The sequence below is a fragment of the Aotus nancymaae genome, unplaced genomic scaffold (assembly GCF_030222135.1).
Source record: "Aotus nancymaae isolate 86718 unplaced genomic scaffold, 86718_ANA_hifiasm-v0.15.2.pri h1tg000069l, whole genome shotgun sequence".
Taxonomy (NCBI): Eukaryota; Metazoa; Chordata; class Mammalia; order Primates; family Aotidae; genus Aotus; species Aotus nancymaae.
Genome location: NW_026988484.1, coordinates 1798959 through 1817583, shown reverse-complemented (window position 1 = coordinate 1817583; position 18625 = coordinate 1798959). Strand labels below are relative to the sequence as shown.

Sequence of the window (18625 nt, the reverse complement as noted above, 5' to 3'; positions counted from 1 at the left end):
TTTTGGGGGCAACTGTGCACCCAAACTCCTACCATGCTTTGGTGTCACATTACATGGCTAATGCTCCCCTACACATTTTCTAACAAATGTCACAACTTAAGAGATGCTAATCTTTCCCATAGTTGCTATGTGTCCTGTGATTGTACCAGGGTTACTATAGAGTGCTTTTATTTAACTCATCATGTCTCCATAAAAGAGAATCATTATTCAGTAGGAGAATGTATGAATACAAGTTTGTTTTTGTTTTTTTTTTTTTTTTTTTTTTTTTGAGACGGAGTTTCGCTCTTGTTACCCAGGCTGGAGTGCAATGGTGAGATCTCGGCTCACCGCGACCTCCGCCTCCTGGGTTCAGGCAATTCTCCTACCTTCAGCCTCCTGAGTAGCTGGGATTACAGGCACGCGCCACCATGCCCAGCTAATTTTTTGTGTTTTTAGTAGAGACGGGGTTTCACCATGTTGACCAGGATGGTCTCGATCTCTTGACCTCGTGATCCACCTGCCTTGGCCTCCAAAAGTGCTTTTTTTTTTTTTTAACCGGAGTTTCGCTCTTGTTACCCAAGCTAGAGTGCAGTGGCGCGATCTCGGCTCACCGCAACCTCCGCCTCCTGGGTTCAGGCAATTCTCCTGCCTCAGCCTCCCGAGTAGCTGGGATTACAGGCACGCGCCACCATGCCCAGCTAATTTTTTGTTTTTAGTAGAGACAGGGTTTCACCATGTTGACCAGGATGGCCTTGATCTCTTGACCTTGTGATCCACCCGGCTCGGTGTCCCAAAGTGCTGGGATTACAGGCGTGAGCCACCGCGCACGGGGTATGAATACAAGTTTAGCATTTCTCCTATATGGGTGAAAAAGTTATTTCTATATTTGGAAAAATAGGAACCATCATCCTTCTGGGTATAGCTTCCCAATCTGATTGCATTAAATTAACATTTATCTTTGTTATCTGTTTATGTTGTTCTTCATTCCTTCACACAATTCTGTATTTCTCCCTCACAGTATTTCTTTCTACCCGAAGACTTCCCTTTATTATTTTGTTAGAGTAGATTTCCTGGCTATAGATGCCTTTTCTCTCTCTCTCTGAAGATATGTTTACCTGTCATTCATTTTTGAAGAACATTTATGCTGGGCTTAATATTCTAGGTTGGGAATGGTGTTCTTTCATAGCACATCAAAGGTATCATTCCATTGCCATCTGCCTCCCATTATTTGAGGAATAAGCTCAAATTATTGCTCTTTTGAAAGCAGTGTATTCAACCCTGGCCAGTTTTAGTATTTTGTCCTTGGCTTTGTTTCTTAGAAGTCTTGCTAAGTAAAATAGGTATGCATGTGGTTTTCTTCATATTTATTATCTATGAGATATGCAGTTTTATACCTTTTACTAATTTTTGAAAATTTTCTGGGATTGTCTAAACAGAATTGCTTTTTCTCAATTCTGCTTACTTTTCTCTTTCCAGAACACACTTTTTGGTAGTCTTTTTTCTCTCTCTCTCTCTCTGATTCAGTTTGGATATTTTCACATCTTTGGGTCTGGTGCCCCATAGAACCTCTTGGCTGGGACAGGAGCCCAGTGGTATGATGGGCAAAGCACATGCGTAGGTGAGAGAGACCTGCAGCTCTTGGAAATCGGGGCTGAGCTGTAAATATCTCCATCTCCCTCTCCCTAGCAGTCCCCATTCCAAAAGGAAATCTCTCCTCCCCTCATGAGTTGAGGGCAATCACAACCCTAATAATAGCTGCTGTCCACCAAAACAGTGACTGTGCACGAAGCCCTCTCTGACCCATGCCCTGTAAACCTCAACTCTGTACATCATCTTAATGGCCCCTAGATGGCTCCACTCATTATCTCCATTTTGCACAGGAGTAAACATCCCCTAAGAGTGTGTCGCTTGCTTATAAACCTATGAAGAGAAATAGGAAATCCTGAATTCAAACCCACACTGAAGGACCTCCAGCCCACTACCTTTCTATTCCCTCTGTGCTTGGTGCCAGACCCCATTTCATTTTGACTCTTCTGAGGAGCCTTCTCAGGCCCCCCAGAGCACTGTGTAGACTTCCCTGGATGCTGACAATCAAGACTACTATTTTCATGTGGGGCTAATATTGACCAGCTTCCTAAGGATTACATCGTTTACTTATTCCTCCTTTCCCCCAAAAAGAGTAGAGAGGAATGATCATTCCTGCCTCTTAATGTATCTGCATTTCAGAGAGGGCGAGCAACATTCATACAGGACCAGTTTGTTTTGTTTTTCGAGACAGAGTGTTGCTCTGTCGCCAGGCTAGAGTGCAGTGGCACAGATCTCAGCTCACTGCAACTTCCGCCTCCCAGGTTCAAGCTATTCCCCTGCTTCAGCCTCCCGAGTAGCTGAGACTACAGGTATGCGCCACCATGCCCAGCTAATGTTTTTGTATTTTAGTAGAGACATAGTTTCACCATGTTGGCCAGGATGGTCTCGATCTCCTGACCTTGTGATCCGCCTGCCTTGGCCTCCCAAAATGCTGGAATTACAGGCGTGAACCACCGCACCCTGCCGAGAAAATATTTTAAATAGCCCATTTTCCAGACATGATAAATCTAAGTACTGGCAGCCAGCCTGCAAATGTAACAAACTGCATGGCTCATGCACCTAGGTCACGATAAGCACACAGAATGTAGAAGAGGAGTCAGCCCATAAAAAGGAAGAAAGTTTTGTTATTGGGAAATCAAAACTTAAGCAGGGAAGGGGATTGGCATTTAACCTTTTAAGTGGGATAATGAAACTTAGGTGACATCTGGGAAGATTGTAACCCCATAGTACTCGACCAAGGAGGAACTGCGGGGGGAGGGACAGGGACTTGCAAGCGAGGAGGTAAATTACCTGTTGTGATTGCCCCAGATGTGCCTGCCTACCAGACACCCAATCTCACAAGACTGTTACTGAAAGTCTCACTCTCACTGTTGGCGCCTCTAAGTCTGTTCTTTGGGTGTGGATGGGTGAGTGTTTCTCACACAAGCAGCTGAGGTCTACACTGAACTGGGTGGGCTTCCCTTGTTCCCTTTACTCCTCTGACTGGAAATGAAGGAGGCTCTGGGCAGATTCCTCTCTGCCCAGTCTGCTAAGCCCAGAACGTAAGTAACCACACTGGGACGTTGCTACCTGGGTCCTCAAGTCCTTCCCCACAAACGTGCTTCTCGTGGTCACCACTGCCACTGCCTGAACACCTCCAACAGGGTAACTGGTGTCACTCCACGACATCACTGTCACAACCAATTCATTGGTTGTGATTCAATGATTCATTCCTAGGGTCCAATTCATTCATTCCTGGCATCTGAACACCACCAGAGGATGCTTCCTCCACACCATACTGAACTGTCACTCAGTTATCAGTCACTACTGCAGACACTGGAGGGAATGTCCAATATGATCATCACCATGTCTCTGTGCCCACGGCTTTCCCCACCCATCCCTCTAGGTGTCCTTAGTCCCGGCTGCTCCTCCCCAGCCCTGTGTAAAATCAATGACTGACAATGCGTACTAAGTCCCAAGAGTGTTCCTTCTCCCACCTGCAGTTGCCCAGCTACTTCTAAAACTGGCTGAATCTGGGCTGAGCCCTTCTATAAAGCCCATAAACATCCTGTTCTCCTGCCTAGATCACACCTGCTCACACACGTCCATTTCCAGGTCATGCTGGGGTACGAACCAGTTCTCTGATCTGACTCTCACCAGTACATCATGTAGTGTGCAGCGATGGGTGTAGGCAGTAGTATCATCACATTGGGTTGTGCCTGCCCCATCACAGTTGGCCCACAGAGAGTGCAATTGTGCTTGTGGCCCACACATCAGATTTTTGGGTGTCCCTATGATGTCTGTCCCATAAGTCTCTGTGGAGACTGCTATGGTGTTTCAGTATCTCCATCCTGTCTCACAGGTCCCTTGCATGATTCGCACATGCCTGTGTGTTTCATGTTTCTCATACATGTTTTCTGTTATGGATGTGGCATACATGTATGGCTCCAGACTGTGCTGGGGAGTGTCAGCTTCCTACATCTGTCCGTGTATGCCACAGATGTATGTGTATGTTGCTAGGGTGTGCTGTCACCACTGCACACCTGTCTCACAGCCAGCACATACAGTACCTGTAATGTTTATTTCTAGGCTGCCCATGTTGTGACAGCAAAAGACACATGGTGTTTCCAGGTGTGCCACCACCATAAACCTATCCATTTGGAACAGATCTTAATTATTCATTTCATCAATATCTAGTATACAGGAATACTGGGGAATGGGGTCCAGAGTAGGCGGTGAACACATTGAACAGAATCAGAGATTTAATAAGCCAAATCAAGAATGTGGGAAGTTCTAATGGATCAGCAGTTCAGTAATGTTATATAAGTATTAAAAAAGCAAGGAGTACATATAGGTTAATAAACTCAAAGACACACCTACTAAACACTGAATATATTTTGTATGCTCATAGCATATTAATCTTAAATATGCTCATAGCAATCTGTCTTGATAAAATTCAGTACTCTATGTAAAATATAATTTTGTACATATATATATTTTTATTTTGTATATTAAACTTAGGAAAGGGTCCTTAAATTTTAGAAACGCAATCTGAAGACTTTATGCCTTTAACAAAATATCTGTGATTATAAATCCACATAGGGACAGATGAAACAAGAACCACCATGAACTGCTTGACAGTTTATGATGAAAAGAAAAAAAAAAAAGAACTACCACAAATAATAAATGCACCACTGCACTCCAGCCTGGGAGACAGAGTGAGACCCTGTCTGAAAAAAAGAAAAAAAAAAAAGATAAATGATAGAAGATTGGGAAAGGGTTCATCAGGTTTTATAACAATGTCTTCCATTTATGGACATATTTGAAAACAGGCAGAATATGTCCTACATATTTATCTTACAAAAGGCAGAATATGTCCTATCAGTAATTTATATGCGGCAAAAGATAAACTGAAAAGGACTTGAAGAAACATTTGGTTTTGGGGACATAAGATGTATAAAAACATAAATATATATGTATGTATTTTTATTTCTTTGAGACAGAGTTTTTCTCTTGCTGCCCAGGCTGGAGTGCAATGGTACGTCATCGGCTCACTGCAACCTCCACCTCCCAGGTTCAAGTGATTCTCCTGCCTTAGCCTCCAGAGTAGCTGGGATTACAGGCACGTGCCACCACACCTGGCTAACTTTATATTTTTAGTAGAGATGAGGTTTCCCCATGTTGGTCAGGCTGATCTTGAAATCCTGACCTCAGATGATCCACTCGCCTATGCTTAGCCTCCCACCTCGCCTAGCCATATATTTTAAAAATAATCCGTTGTAAGGTGAAGGATAAAAATCCATACAATTGGCCGGGCGCGGTGGCTCAAGCCTGTAATCCCAGCACTTTGGGAGGCCGAGGCGGGTGGATCACGAGGTCAAGAGATCGAGACCATCTTGGTCAACATGGTGAAACCCCGTCTCTACTAATACAAAAAAAAATTAGCTGGGCACGGTGGCGCGTGCCTGTAATCCCAGCTACTCAGGAGGCTGAGGCAGGAGAATTGCCTGAACCCAGGAGGCGGAGATTGCGGTGAGCCGAGATCGCGCCATTGCGCTCCAGCCTGAGTATCAAGAGCGAAACTCCGTCTCAAAAAAAAAAAAAAAAAAAAAATCCATACAATTTAAGTCAATTATATCTCAATAAAACTGTTTAAAAAACAAATATTTAAAACTTGCCACTTCCTGATCATTTTACGTTTTATTGTCATCTTTATTCTTCTGATTATCTGTGGATACTCTACCAGTATATTGGAAACAGAATACAAAGATGTGTTACCAGAAACTCTTCCTAACTCCAGGTTCAGTGACATCATTTTGGCAGCTTGAAATTGACCACAGCTGGGGCTGGGAGAGTACGGTGACCTTGGCCTTGTGGATCCATGGCCTGAGGGGGTAAGAGAGGGTTGAGGGTGAGAATGGATAGGGTCACAGAAAAGAGGGAGGAGTGATGGCTGGAAGCAACAGTGCGACTGTATGCTTAGCTGAGGAGTGCTATTGTTGAAAGAAGGCACAAACAACTTTACCAAAGTGAGCTCTTGTTCATGCTGCCCACAGGTCACTCCAAAACTCCTGTTTTTCACACTTTGTACAGACAAACCTTCCAAAATTGTAGGACACACTTGAACGCCAGTGCTGAGACTTGGCTTCTTTACTTCCCTCCTTTATGTAGCTTGCATAAATGTTTCTTCGGGGCCTCTTACACTATGATCTTCCTAAGAACTAGTAACACAGTAGTGAATAGAAAAAAAGGCCTTGGCTTTCTCAAAGCTTAGAATCTAGTAGGAGAGATGGAAGATTTAATAAGCAGTTTTGATAAAATGCTAACACTAAGTAGGCACTCAGTAAATGTTTGCTTAATGAAACCAAAAGTACTGCTGAACATATACCTATATGTATATAATTCTGACTTGTAAAACCACATCCTATCTAAAATCACCAAATAAGGATGGACAAAAAACCAAAAAGAATATTGACTATAACACGAGCATTTACATTAAGGAAACTGGCAAAAACTACAAACCTAGTTTTAATTTAATACATGATTGAATGCTTAGATTCAAGAAAGTGACAGAGAACATGTTAATGTAAATTAAAAATAAAAATGTATGGAGAATATAGGCATTACATTGTGCGCAAAAAAATTGAGGAAAAGACCAGGTGCAGTGGCTCATGCTCTGTAATTTCAACACTTTCGGAGGCAGACGTGGGAAAAATTCTAACCAGGAGTTAGAAACTAGCCTAGGAGACCTGTCTACACACACACACAAACATGAAAATTCTGAAATGGGTAGTGAGGAAGTTTTAAAAGAAAATTACTAACTAGTAACGCTACCCCCCTCCCCCAAGCTAAAGATTTAAACGTAAGACCTAACACCATAAAAACCCTAGAAGAAAACCTAGACAAAAGAAACTATCATGAGAGTGAACCGGCAACCAACAGAATGGGAAAAAATTTTTGTAATCTACCCATCTGACAAAGGGCTAATATCCAGAATCTACAAAGAACTTAAACAAATTTACAAGAAAAAAACAAACCCATCAAAAAATGGGCAAAGAATATGAAAAGTCATTTTTCATAAGAAGGCATTTATGCAATCAACAAACATATGAAAAAAGCTCATCATCACTGGTCATTAGAGAAATGCAAATCAAAACCACATTGAGATACCATCTCACACCAGTTAGAATGGCGATCATTAAAAAAAATCAGGAGACAACAGATGCTGGAGAGGTTGTGGAGAAATAGGAACAATTTTACACTGTTGGTGGGAGTGTAAAGTAGTTCAACCATTGTGAAAGACAGTGTGGCAATTCCTCAAGGATGTAAAAATAGAAATACCATTTGACCTCGCAATCCCATTACTGGGTATATACCCGAAGGATTATAAATCATTCTATGATAAAGACACATGCACACGTATGTTTACTGCAGCACTGTTTACAACAGCAAAGACTTGGAACTAACCCAAATGCCCATCAAAGATAGACTGGATAAAAAGAAAATGTGGCACATATACACCATGGAATACTATACAGCCATCAAAAAGGATAAGTTCATGTCCTTTGAAGGGAAATGGGTAAAGCTGGAAACCATCATTCTCAGCAAACTGACACTAGAACAGAAAACCAAACACAGCATGTTCTCACTCATAAGTAGGTATTAAATAATGAGAACACATGGACACAGGGAGGGGAACATCTCACACCAGGGTCTGTCAGGGGATAGGGGGCCAGAGGCAGGATAGCAGGGGGTAGGGAATTGGGGAGGGATAGCATTATGAGAAATATCTAATGTAGACGACGGGGGATGGATGCAGCAAACCATCATGGCACGTGTATACCTATGTAACAAACCTGCACGTTCTGCACATATACCCCAGAAGTATAATAATAATTTTAAAAAATTAAAAATGTGGGCGAGGCATGGTAGTTCACACTTGTAATCCCAACACTTTTGGAGGCCAAGGCATTCGAGACAAGCCTGGCCAACATAGCAAAATCCTGTCAGTACTAAAAATACAAAAATGGTTGGGTGTGGTGGTGCACACCTGTAGTCCTAGCTACTTGGGAGGATGAAGCATGAGAATTGCTTGAACCTGGGAGGCGGAGGTTGCTGTGAGCCAAGATTGCACCACTGCACTCCAGATTGGGCAACGGAGCAAGACTCTGTCTCAAAATAAATAATGAAAAAATGAGAACAAAATTGAGGTCCAAGCACAGTGGCTCATATCTGTAATCCCAGCACTTTGGGAGATCAACGCGGGAGGATCTAGAGTCCAGGAGTTCAAGACCAGCCTGGGCAAAATGGCAAAACCCCATCTCTACAAAAACAAAAAATTAGCCAGGAAAAGTTAGCCACACACCTGTAGTCCCAGCTACTTGGGAGGCTGAGGCAGTAGAATCCCCTGAGCCTGGGATGTTGAAGCTGTAGCGAGCCATGATGGTACCACAGCACTCTGTCTGGGCAACAGAGTGAGACCCAGTCTCAAAAAAGAAAAGAAAAGAAAAAAATTTCCTCCGATAGAAAAAGAATTCTTAAACACAACAAAGAAACTGTAGCATAGAATACTGAGGAAAATTCCAACATGTCTTTATTACTAAAGATAGTTATTTGGCACTGTGTTTTAATTTTTTTTAAATATAAACTCATCTGAAAAAAAGCAGGGAAAACATATGAACAGATATTTTACCAAACATACACAGGTGGCAAATAAAAACATTTAAAAATGCTTAACATCATGAAGTTTTAGGGAAATGCAATGAAAACCACAGTGAGATACCACTACTCATATTTCATTTTTTTTTTTTTTAAGCCTTTCTTTCTAAACAAACCACTACTCATATATTAAAAGAGCAAAAATAAAAAAGATTGGCCATATGAAGCTCTGGCAGGGATGTAGAGGAACTGGAACTCTCATACAGCCTTGGTGGGAATACAACAGGAAACATCCATTTAGATCAGTTTGGCATTTCTTAAAATGTTAGACATTCACCTACATTGTAACTTAGACATTACAGTTTGAGTTATTAACATAAGGAAAATAAAACATGTCCCTATAAAGAACCGAATGCAAGTAGTTACAGCAGCTTTATTTGTAATATACAAAAATCTATAAATAACATAAATGTCCCTAAACACACGGATAAACAGTGACTTATCCACAGAACAGCATGATACTCAGCAACACAAATATTCATCATTGTTGAATCTCAAAATAATAGCATGAAGAAAACCAGTAAGAGGCCAGGTGTGGTGGCGCACACCTATAATCCCAGCACTTCAGGAGGCCAAGGCGGGTGGATCACGAGGTCAGAAGTTCAAGACCAGCCTGGCCAACATGGTGAAAACCCGTCTCTATTAAAAAAAAAAAAAAAGAAAAGAAAATCAGTAAGAAAAAAAGTCCTGTGTGTGTGTATGTATGTATATATATATAAAATTTAAAATTTCAAAAACTGCAAACTAATTTACTGTAAAGGAAATCAGTTGATCCCTGAAGAGCTGGGGAAGGCAGAAAGAGATTATAAAAGGATACAAGAAAAATATATGGGTGACAGATAAATTCATTTTCATGGTTGTGATGATGGTTTCATGGCTTTACCAAACTGTACATTTTGGATATGGATACTTTGTTGCATATCAGTTATACAATTTAGACCTTCACAAAGCTTTAAAAAGTGGTTCAAAATTAAGAGCCTAGATGTTCCACTTTTTTTTTTTTGAAAGTCAGGTTGGTAACCTGATACGGACTCCACCATCTCTCTGTCTCCTCATGCCCTGAGGGAGGCAACCTTGCCTCAGGGGCAGCAAATTCTGGCAAGCAATGAAGGCTGTTGCCACCTGAATTAATAGGAATGTTGGCTGAGTCACAAAAGCCACATCCCTGGACTGCAGAATGATCCTTCTCTCTATTCTTATTCTCCTGCCTGCATAGCAATGGCCTTGAGATGAACAGCCCAGAGAGGATATAAGGAGACACAAAACCTTTATGGACTGTTTTCTGACAATGATCTCAGCCATAAGAAATGGTTACAAAGATCCTGAGAATTTCTGTACTCACTGATCCCACACAGCCATATTTACTGGAAAATTTGTGGATGAACTTTTAGAAGAGGCATTCCATCTAATTTACTGCAGTCTTCTCTACTCTTCTGCCATATTCACTGGAAAATTTGTAATGAACTTTTAGAAGAGGCATTCCATCTAATTTACTGCAGTCTTCTCTACTCCCCATTTGCCCAGAGTTTTGGTCCCAATTACAGTTGTGCCTGGATCTTCACCTCTACACCTATAGTCTGCAAACAAATGGAACCAGCCTACACTGACTTATACATCATGGCACATGGCTCCTTTGCAGGACCTGGGAAACAGATTCCCCTCAATGGTGCTAAGAATTATGTGGTACCTCTTGTGAACAACTGAACAAAATTTACGTTCACAGAAGCACTGGGGATTGTCACAACTGCCTCCTTTTCTTTTTTTTTTTTTGAGATGGGGTCTCGCTATGTTGCTCAGGCTGGACTGCAGTGGCTATTCACAGGTGCGATCCCACTAATGATCAGCGTGTGAGTTTTGACCAACTGCCTCCTTTTCATGGTGACCTCTGACCTCACAAAAATGGCAACAGATCACAATACAGGAACACAAAGCCTTGCAGTCTTTACTTTGAGGTATTGGGCAGCAGGCCAATTACACCAATACAGGACAAAAACCTGTCTTCTGCCATCACATTGTCCCTTATGAGCACAGAAAATTTGAGATCTCCACAAAATCTGTCCACCCCTTCATGCTTACATTACTATACTGCTTATAAGTCATTCTACACAATGAATAGAAACCCCAAGATTAAAGGTGCATAAATTTTTTAAAACCTTTGTTTTGAGACGGAGTTTCGCTCTTGTCACCCAGGCTGCAGGGTAATGGCGCGATCTCGGCTCACTGCAACCTCTGCCTCCCGGGTGCAAGCGATTCTCCTGCCTCAGCTTCCCGAGTAGCTGGAATTATAGGCGCCTTCTACCATGCCGGGCTACTTCTGTATTTTCAGTAGAGATGGGTTTCACCACGTTGGTCAGGCTGGTGACCTGGCCTCAGCTGATCTGCCTGCCACAGCCTCCCAAAGTGCTGGGATTACAGGCCTAAGCCACTGCGCCCGGCCTTTTTAAAACCTTTATAAAAAGATCACAAATCAGAGCAATGTGCACCAAGCAGTTTCCAAGCTGGTGAATCAGAATCTGGAAAAATTCATTACAAGCATCATGTGAGAACAACAATGTCTCTAAAAAAAGTAATCCTTCTTAGAAAGCTGACAGTGTAACTCGGATTGACTCCTCTGGACCAAAAATGGCACAGGTCTATAAAGTCAGAGGAAGGACATGAGGACCTCCTGCATGCTTGGGCTATTAATAATTTCCCCAAGCAAATGGGAGAATACAGAGGTTTGCCTCTCTGAGCACTGTGGGGAAGTGACTCATGCACACGGTGTGCACCTGCCAGGTGGCAGAGGTGAAATGGCTTCAGTCTCAGAAATGGGCAGTGACATAAATCAGGCTATGGCCCTGCACAGATTACAAATTACAATGAACCTCCTCAAAGCTTCCCACATACCTGAAGCTGACATAGAATTCCCCATTGTGGATGCTCAAAGTTTACATTTAGCAAGATGGCTCCCAGTCTCCTCCAGTGCTATTACACTGAATAAAGAAATAGCACCTTCCCTTCACATTTAAGGCCTTTCTTCAGTGTGAACTTTTCGATGTCGAATGAGGTTAGATTTGCGGCTAAAGGATTTCCCACATTCACTGCATTCATAAGGCCTTTCTCCAGTGTGAACTCTTTGGTGCTGAATAAGGTCAGATTTGTGGGTAAAGGGTTTCCTACATTCATTGCACTCATAAGGTCTTTCTCCAGTGTGACCTCTCTGGTGCTGAATAAGGCTAGAGCTCTGGCTAAAAGATTTCCCACATTCACTACATTCATAAGGTTTTTCTCCAGTGTGAACCCTCTGGTGTTGAATAAGGCTAGCACTTTGGCTAAAGGACTTTCCACATTCACTACACTCATAAGGCCTTTCTCCAGTATGAAGTCTTCGGTGCTGAATGAGGCCAGAGCGCTGTCTGAAAGATTTGCCACATGCACTGCACTCATAAGGTCTTGTGCCAGTATGAATTCTCCTGTGTTGAATGAGGTCAGATTTGCGGGTAAAGGATTTTTCACATTCATTGCATTCATAAGGCCTTTCTCCAGTGTGAACTCTTTGGTGCTGAATCAGAATAAATTTGCGGCTAAATGATTTCTCACATTCACTGCACTCATAAGGCCTATCACCAGTGTGAATGCTGCGGTGTCGAATAAGGTTAGAGAATTGCCTAAAGGATTTCCCACATTCGCTGCATTCATAAGGTCTTTCTCCACTGTGAATTCTCTGGTGTTGAATGAGTTCTGATTTGCAGCTAAAAGCTTTCCCACAATCACTGCACTGATAAGGCATTTCTCCAGTGTGAACTCTTCTGTGTCGAATGAGACTGAAGATTTGTCTAAAAGATTTCCCGCATTCACAGCACTGATAAGGCCTTTCTCCAGAGTGAACTCTCTGGTGTCGGAAAAGGCTAGAGCTTTGTCTAAAGGATTTCCCGCACTCGCCACATTCATAAGGCCTTTCTCCTGTGTGAACTCTCTGGTGTTCAATGAGGTTAGATTTGTAGCTAAAGGTTTTCCTACATTCCCCACACTCATAACGCACTCCTCCAGTGTGACGTCTCTGGTGGTGAATGAATTCAGATTTATGGACAAAGGCTTTCCCATGATCACTGCATTCATAAGGCCCTTCTCCAGCGTGAACTATCTTATGTAAGTTTAGGCGGCACTTTTTGCTGAATGATTCCCCACATTCATTACACTCAAATGCCTTTGGTCCAGTGTGAATTTGCTGGTGCTGAACAAGTGTGTTCTTGCAGGTGAAGGCTTTCTCACATTTCCTACACTCATAAAGCCCTTCTTCAGAGCAGACACTCTGAGGCTGAACAAGTGTGTGTTTGTGGCTTGAGGCTTTTTTGCATTCACCCCACTTGTGACAACATTTTGCCCCAGAAAATGCCTGTATATGCTTGCTGCTGCTACTGTGTGGCTCCTCACCACTAGGAGTGGCTTGGTGTTGGAGTAGGTCCATGGAGGCTGGGAAGTCCTCCCCACAGGTAAAATAATTGAACACATGGAATCTGCAGCCTGTGACAAATGTAGCCCCATCCACATTCCTTGTCCAGGGTTCTTCTTCATTGTTATGCTTTTGGTGCTGGTGAAGGTCAGCATTAAAACAGAAGCCTCTCACACTTGTGCCACCCAAGTACGACTTTTGCACAGGGGATGTGGTTTGGTGCTCAGCCTCAGGCAAAATGTCTTTCAAGACTGGGACACACATCTTAACCTCAGTGAGATGAGTATTCTGGGTGGGTGTATCCCCCTTAGAAGTCCTGACCTGTAACTTTCCTCCTACAGATACACTGTGCTCAGAAGCTATCGCCTCATTCTCTGTCCCATGGCAAAAACCTGAAAGTAGAGAAATACTGATGAAATGCATGGCGACTTTCATGAAAGCGGAAAGATATATCACAAAAAGGTGTGAGACACAAGAACTGAGTGCATGGAACTGTTCTGAGAACAAGGGAACTGGGGAGGAATAGTCTGCTTTGAAGTACTGGGCTTTTGGAGATTTTAGAGCAGATGTCATCTCATCACAAGAAGGACACAAGAATGAGGTAGGTACAGCACAGGAGAAGGAGGAAGAGGATCTCCAACTCACTCTGTGCCAAAGCCCTCAGCAGGACTTTGCTAGTGATGTCTGTGCTGCGCATTAGGCTGCTGTTGTCCAGTCCTAGGTAAATCCAATTGAAACCGGGTAGTTGGTGATCAAGGAGGCCTATTTGAGGCTGTGTGCATACCTCATAACACAGTGAGTATAGACTGAAGAAGACTGAAAAGAAGTGAGCTATGGAGAGGAACAAGTGACACACTGAGACCACGAGGGCGGAGGTAGCCAAACGCTGGAAGTGACGATGAAACCACAATTCAGCACAGTATTAACTATAGGGAAGCAGAAGGAGAAATGAGGTATGGCCAGTGGCACTTGCGCCAAAATGCTGCTGAGCACATTGCAGGTTCCTGATATGATTCTAATACAATCATGATGTCATGCCCTTCCACAGCTGCCACTCACCAAGGCCAGGCCTCCTCTGAGACAATCTTGCCTTGTTCACTCTGTGAAGCAACTAGGGCACTCCCTGCAGCCCTCCTTGTGTTACCACATAACACATGAATGATTTAAGTTGTAAGGAAAGAAAGGACAGGGGAGTAACCTGTATTCACAGACACACACACACACACAATAACCCACTCAACGGAGGGTCTTGTAAAAAGAGCGCCATAGTTGATGTAAGGAGTAACCATGACAATGCCTGCAATTGCTGATACAGGTGTACATAAGGAAATGGCAGCTAGAGGAAAAGGTCAGAAGGTACCATGGGCCACAAGGTATCATGAATCTGTACACGGTCACCCTGACAAGGAGAAGAGAAGAAAGATAAGATCTACTAGGCTCACAGCAAGACTCCTGAGACAGAGGTAACTCTGGGGTCAAAAACTAAGGCAGAGACCATTCAGAACACTGAGAGGGACGCTAGGACCTTACCCAGGGAGGTTACATGTGCAAAGTTCTCCAGCATCACATTGCAGTACAGGAACCTCTGAGCCTCATCAAGGAGCTCCCACTCTTCTTGGGAGAAATAAATGGCCACATCCTCAAAGGTCATACCCTGTCATAGCAGGAATAGTTCAATCCACAATCAGACTTGGAGTTCATTAGCCTCTCGCCCCCAATATCCATCCCCGGGTCACCCTATTGCCTACCTCAGAGGAGATAACGAGCCGCGGTGCCACCGATGCCTACTCTCCCCACAGTTCCACTGATACTAAGCCCTTGAATAGCAACAATAGGCATGTGAACAGATAGATGCTATCTAAGCTCTGGGCCTAGCAGGTAGGGTATACCTCTTGTTACTCATAAACACCAGTTAGTTAGAGAAAAGGGTGTGAGTGATCTGACATTTGTCTTGTCAGGCAATATCCCTGAAGTCACCAAGATTCAACCTCCAAGACACAAGTAACATGGGCTCACCCTTTACCCCTATGACTCTACTTCACCCACAAGGCCCTCAGTTTATTCTCTTTATTCTCATGCATATCACTTTCAACCACACCTGTCTCACACAGCTGCATTCCCACAGCCACAACCTCAAAGTTCACACAACTTTTCCATGATGAGGACAGTTCATTCTATGATCAGTATCTTCCTAGGACCCCAAATTCATACCTGCTGCATCTATCCCTGTTGATTTTCCTCTCCATCTTCTCATATGAAAGAATAAAACAGGGCCTGGTGACACTGATGTCCCCTCTCTCCTCATTGTCCCATTCGTTATTTTGTTCTCCCATAACAATAACAGGCAGTTGGTCAAATATCTAAGCTCTGAGCCTGCCATGCAGGGATCCACACACTCTCTTATACGGAAACTCTCCTGGAAGACTGCAGACCATGGCTCCCAAACACAACCAAAAGTCTAGGGTCAAACGTCACCCTTGTATCCTGAACACCAAGGGGCCACCACTTCACATTCTTGTCTCCAGGTGCACATCACTCTACCACACCTCTCTCATAGTGTGGGACTGACACTCGGCTACAGCTTACTCCCTGCCTCACACCATGAGCATCTCCTTGGTCTCCCCACTGGTTACTCAGCACATGGGGCCCAGAGAGTGGTTGGCAAATTCAAACACAATTCAGTACTACCCCAGATCAGTCGGTTTCCCATGCTGCAGCCACCACGAGCCTAAAAGACCTAAGCCAGATCACCTCCCTATTCCACTCCAAACCTCCTATTGTTACTATTAACTAACGAATAGATAGTCAACTTCTCAGGGAACTATTCCAGGTCTGACTTCTACTCCTCTGCTCCCTGATCTCATGAGAAGAAAAGAATTGTCGGCTCCTGAACCATCTCAGCCTCCTCTCCAAACCTTTGCATATACTGATAATTATGGCTTGGACAACCTTCTACATCTCTAGCTGCCAACAACTTCGTATAATCTGACCTGGACTTAGGACTCTGGGCTTGTATCTGTTCAATGTCCCAGGACCCAAGGCTACTAAAAGAGTGGTGGGAGAGCAGATCAAGAACATCACTTGTTCAGAGACTGTAACGGGTGAATTGAGGACCAGTCACACACACCATTCCCCAATTAGGCTCCATAAGCGATTCTACAGTTATGGGAATCTACAGAAACAGAAAAGCCACGAGCGTCAGGAACCACCACTAGGCTCCACAGGCTCGGTGCAAAAAGACACTTTTGGAGCCAGGTGGCCTGGGCTGGCTGCACTATCTCTGCCCCTCCTGAGTCCTCAGTGCTGACTTTACCAGCTGTGTGAGCTTGGACAAGAACTCAATCTTCCTATGTCTAACCAGTATCACCTCTCTTCAGCCTGTTCTTCCCCTGAGCAACGTTTGGAAAGCTTTAGGAAATCCTAGCCCAGGGTCCCTATCTGTTCACAAATCTCCAAGGCTGCCGGTTTCCTCAGAACGGTCAAATTCCTCACGCGCAATTCTGCCTCACTCTACGTTCCTGCAGACACGAGATGGATCCCAGGCTCCTGAATCCCCCTAGCTTAGCTGCAACCTCAAGCTCTGCACGCGCCAGTGCCCCTGCCCGTCACGTTTCCTTACACACTGGGCGTCATAAACGGGCTCCACCCACAAGCGCCTTCCTTTCCCGGGCACTGCGGCCTGGGCTGCCGGGCTGTGAACAGACGCCCCTCCTGGGCTTTAGGACTTTTGTTGGGAGAGGGCAGGCGAGACCCGAGGACGCAGCACTCACCTGAGCTGGGTCCCTCAGCGCGAGTGCCGCCATTGAGCTCTGTGGACCAGGCTGGGAGCGGCGGGCGACCGGGGCGGGCATTCGAACACAGCGGTCCCTATTCTGGGCTTGGCACAGCTCACCCGGCGTGGCGTCGCCGATCGCCGAGCCTTAGACCCACTTTCGCGCCTTCTCTGTCCCGTGTCTCAGTCGCGACCCCCGTTGCGGAAGTTCTGTTCGGATGGACAGACAGGATAGAAGCCAAAATAACCGCCCAGAGGAGAACGCCGGAAGTCCCGGTCTGTCGTCCTGCGCATGCGCGGAAGTGCGCCTATCCTGGTCTCTCATTGGGTCAACTTCGGCGTCATTTACCGACCTCCGCTCTGGGTAATGTAGTTTCCTAAACTCCACAGAGCTCTTCCGAGTGTATCCACTACTTTGACTTTTTTTTTTTAAGATGTTTATTGTAACTTCTTTTTTTTTGTAAGCCCTGGAAAGTTAAAACAATTAATTCAATATTGTAACTTCTTTTGTTTCATTTTTTTTCTTTTAACTACACTTGAAGTTTATTGTAACTTCTTTTTTTTTTTTTTTTGAGATGGAGTTTCACTCTTGTTACGCAGGCTGGAGTGCAATGGCACGATCTCGGCTCACCGCAATCTCCGCCTCCTGGGTTCAGGCAATTCTCCTGCCTCAGCCTCCTGAGTAGCTGGGACTACAGGCACGCACCACCATGCCCAGCTAATTTTTTGTATTAGTAGAGACAGAGTTTCACCATGTTGACCAGGATGGTCTCGATCTCTTGACCTCGTGATCCACCCGCCTCGGCCTCCCAAAGTGCTGGGATTACAGGCTTGAGCCACGGCGCCCGGCCCCTATTGTAACTTCTAAGGGAGGAATTAATAAAATATTTTTTTACTGGCAACTTTGATTATTTTATTTTTACAGTTTTAAGAGTTACAAGCTCAGACTTTTTTTTTTTTTTTTTTTTAGACGGAGTCTCGCTCTGTTGCCCAGACTGGAGTGCAGTGGTGTGATCTCGGCTCACTGCAACCTCTGTCTCCAGGTTCAAGCGATTCTCCTGCCTCAGTCTCGGAATAGCTGGGATTACAGGCATGCGCCACCACACCCGGGTAGGTTTTCTATTTTTAGTAGAGATTGGGGTTTCGCCATGCTGGTCAGCTGGTCTTGAACTCCTGACCTCACGTGATCCGCCCACCTCAGTCACCCAAAGTGCTGGGATTACAGGTGTGAGCTACCGCGCCCGGCCTCAAGCTCAGACTTTTTAACATGCATATACTATGTAGAGATGAAGTCTGGGCTTTTAGTGCACATATCATCTGAATAGTTAACATTGTACCCAACAGGTAATAATTTTTCAACCCTCATCCCCCTCCCACCTGGGATTGGTAAAATTAAAAAATAAGTATAATGCTTGGTCCTCTAGGCACACTGCCTCTGGGGTGGCCCCGTTAAAAAAAAAAAAAGTTGAGATTGTGGCCCCGCACTCCAGCCTAGGTGACAAAGTGAGACCCTGTCTCCAAAAAAAAAAAAAAGGGGACATGGCACTCCTGAATATAATAGTTTAATGTTCACTCTTGAAATATAAATAAATCTCCTAAAGAGAAACATGTACTGTCTCTTGCAAAGGGTAAGCCAGGTTCACCTGGAATAAAGGATG

At 44.1% G+C, this 18625-nt stretch overlaps 1 protein-coding gene across 1 annotated transcript; it reads right to left on the bottom strand.

Annotated features, from left to right (window-relative positions):
- Positions 1–8535: 8535 nt before the first annotated feature.
- On the bottom strand, positions 8536–17047 carry ZNF551 (zinc finger protein 551). Its single transcript, XM_021668171.2, has 3 exons — positions 16966–17047; positions 14726–14849; positions 8536–13587 (listed from the first exon to the last, which is right to left on the bottom strand). The coding sequence occupies exons 1-3, from the start codon at positions 17044–17046 to the stop codon at positions 11768–11770; spliced, it is 2025 nt and encodes a 674-aa protein (XP_021523846.2). The 5' UTR covers position 17047; the 3' UTR covers positions 8536–11767.
- Between the last annotated feature and the right edge of the window lie 1578 nt (positions 17048–18625).

What these genes read in the sequence shown, in the direction of transcription:
- ZNF551 (XM_021668171.2), bottom strand. Translation starts at nt 17,046, where the DNA reads ATGCCCGCCCCGGTCGCCCGCCGCTCCCAGCCTGGTCCACAGAGCTCA. An exon ending in CGCTGAGGGACCCAGCTCAG is followed by an intron (nt 14,850 to 16,965) that starts GTGAGTGCTGCG and finishes CTGCTATGACAG; the next exon opens with GGTATGACCTTTGAGGATGT. An exon ending in TGCACATGTAACCTCCCTGG is followed by an intron (nt 13,588 to 14,725) that starts GTAAGGTCCTAG and finishes CTCTACTTTCAG; the next exon opens with GTTTTTGCCATGGGACAGAG.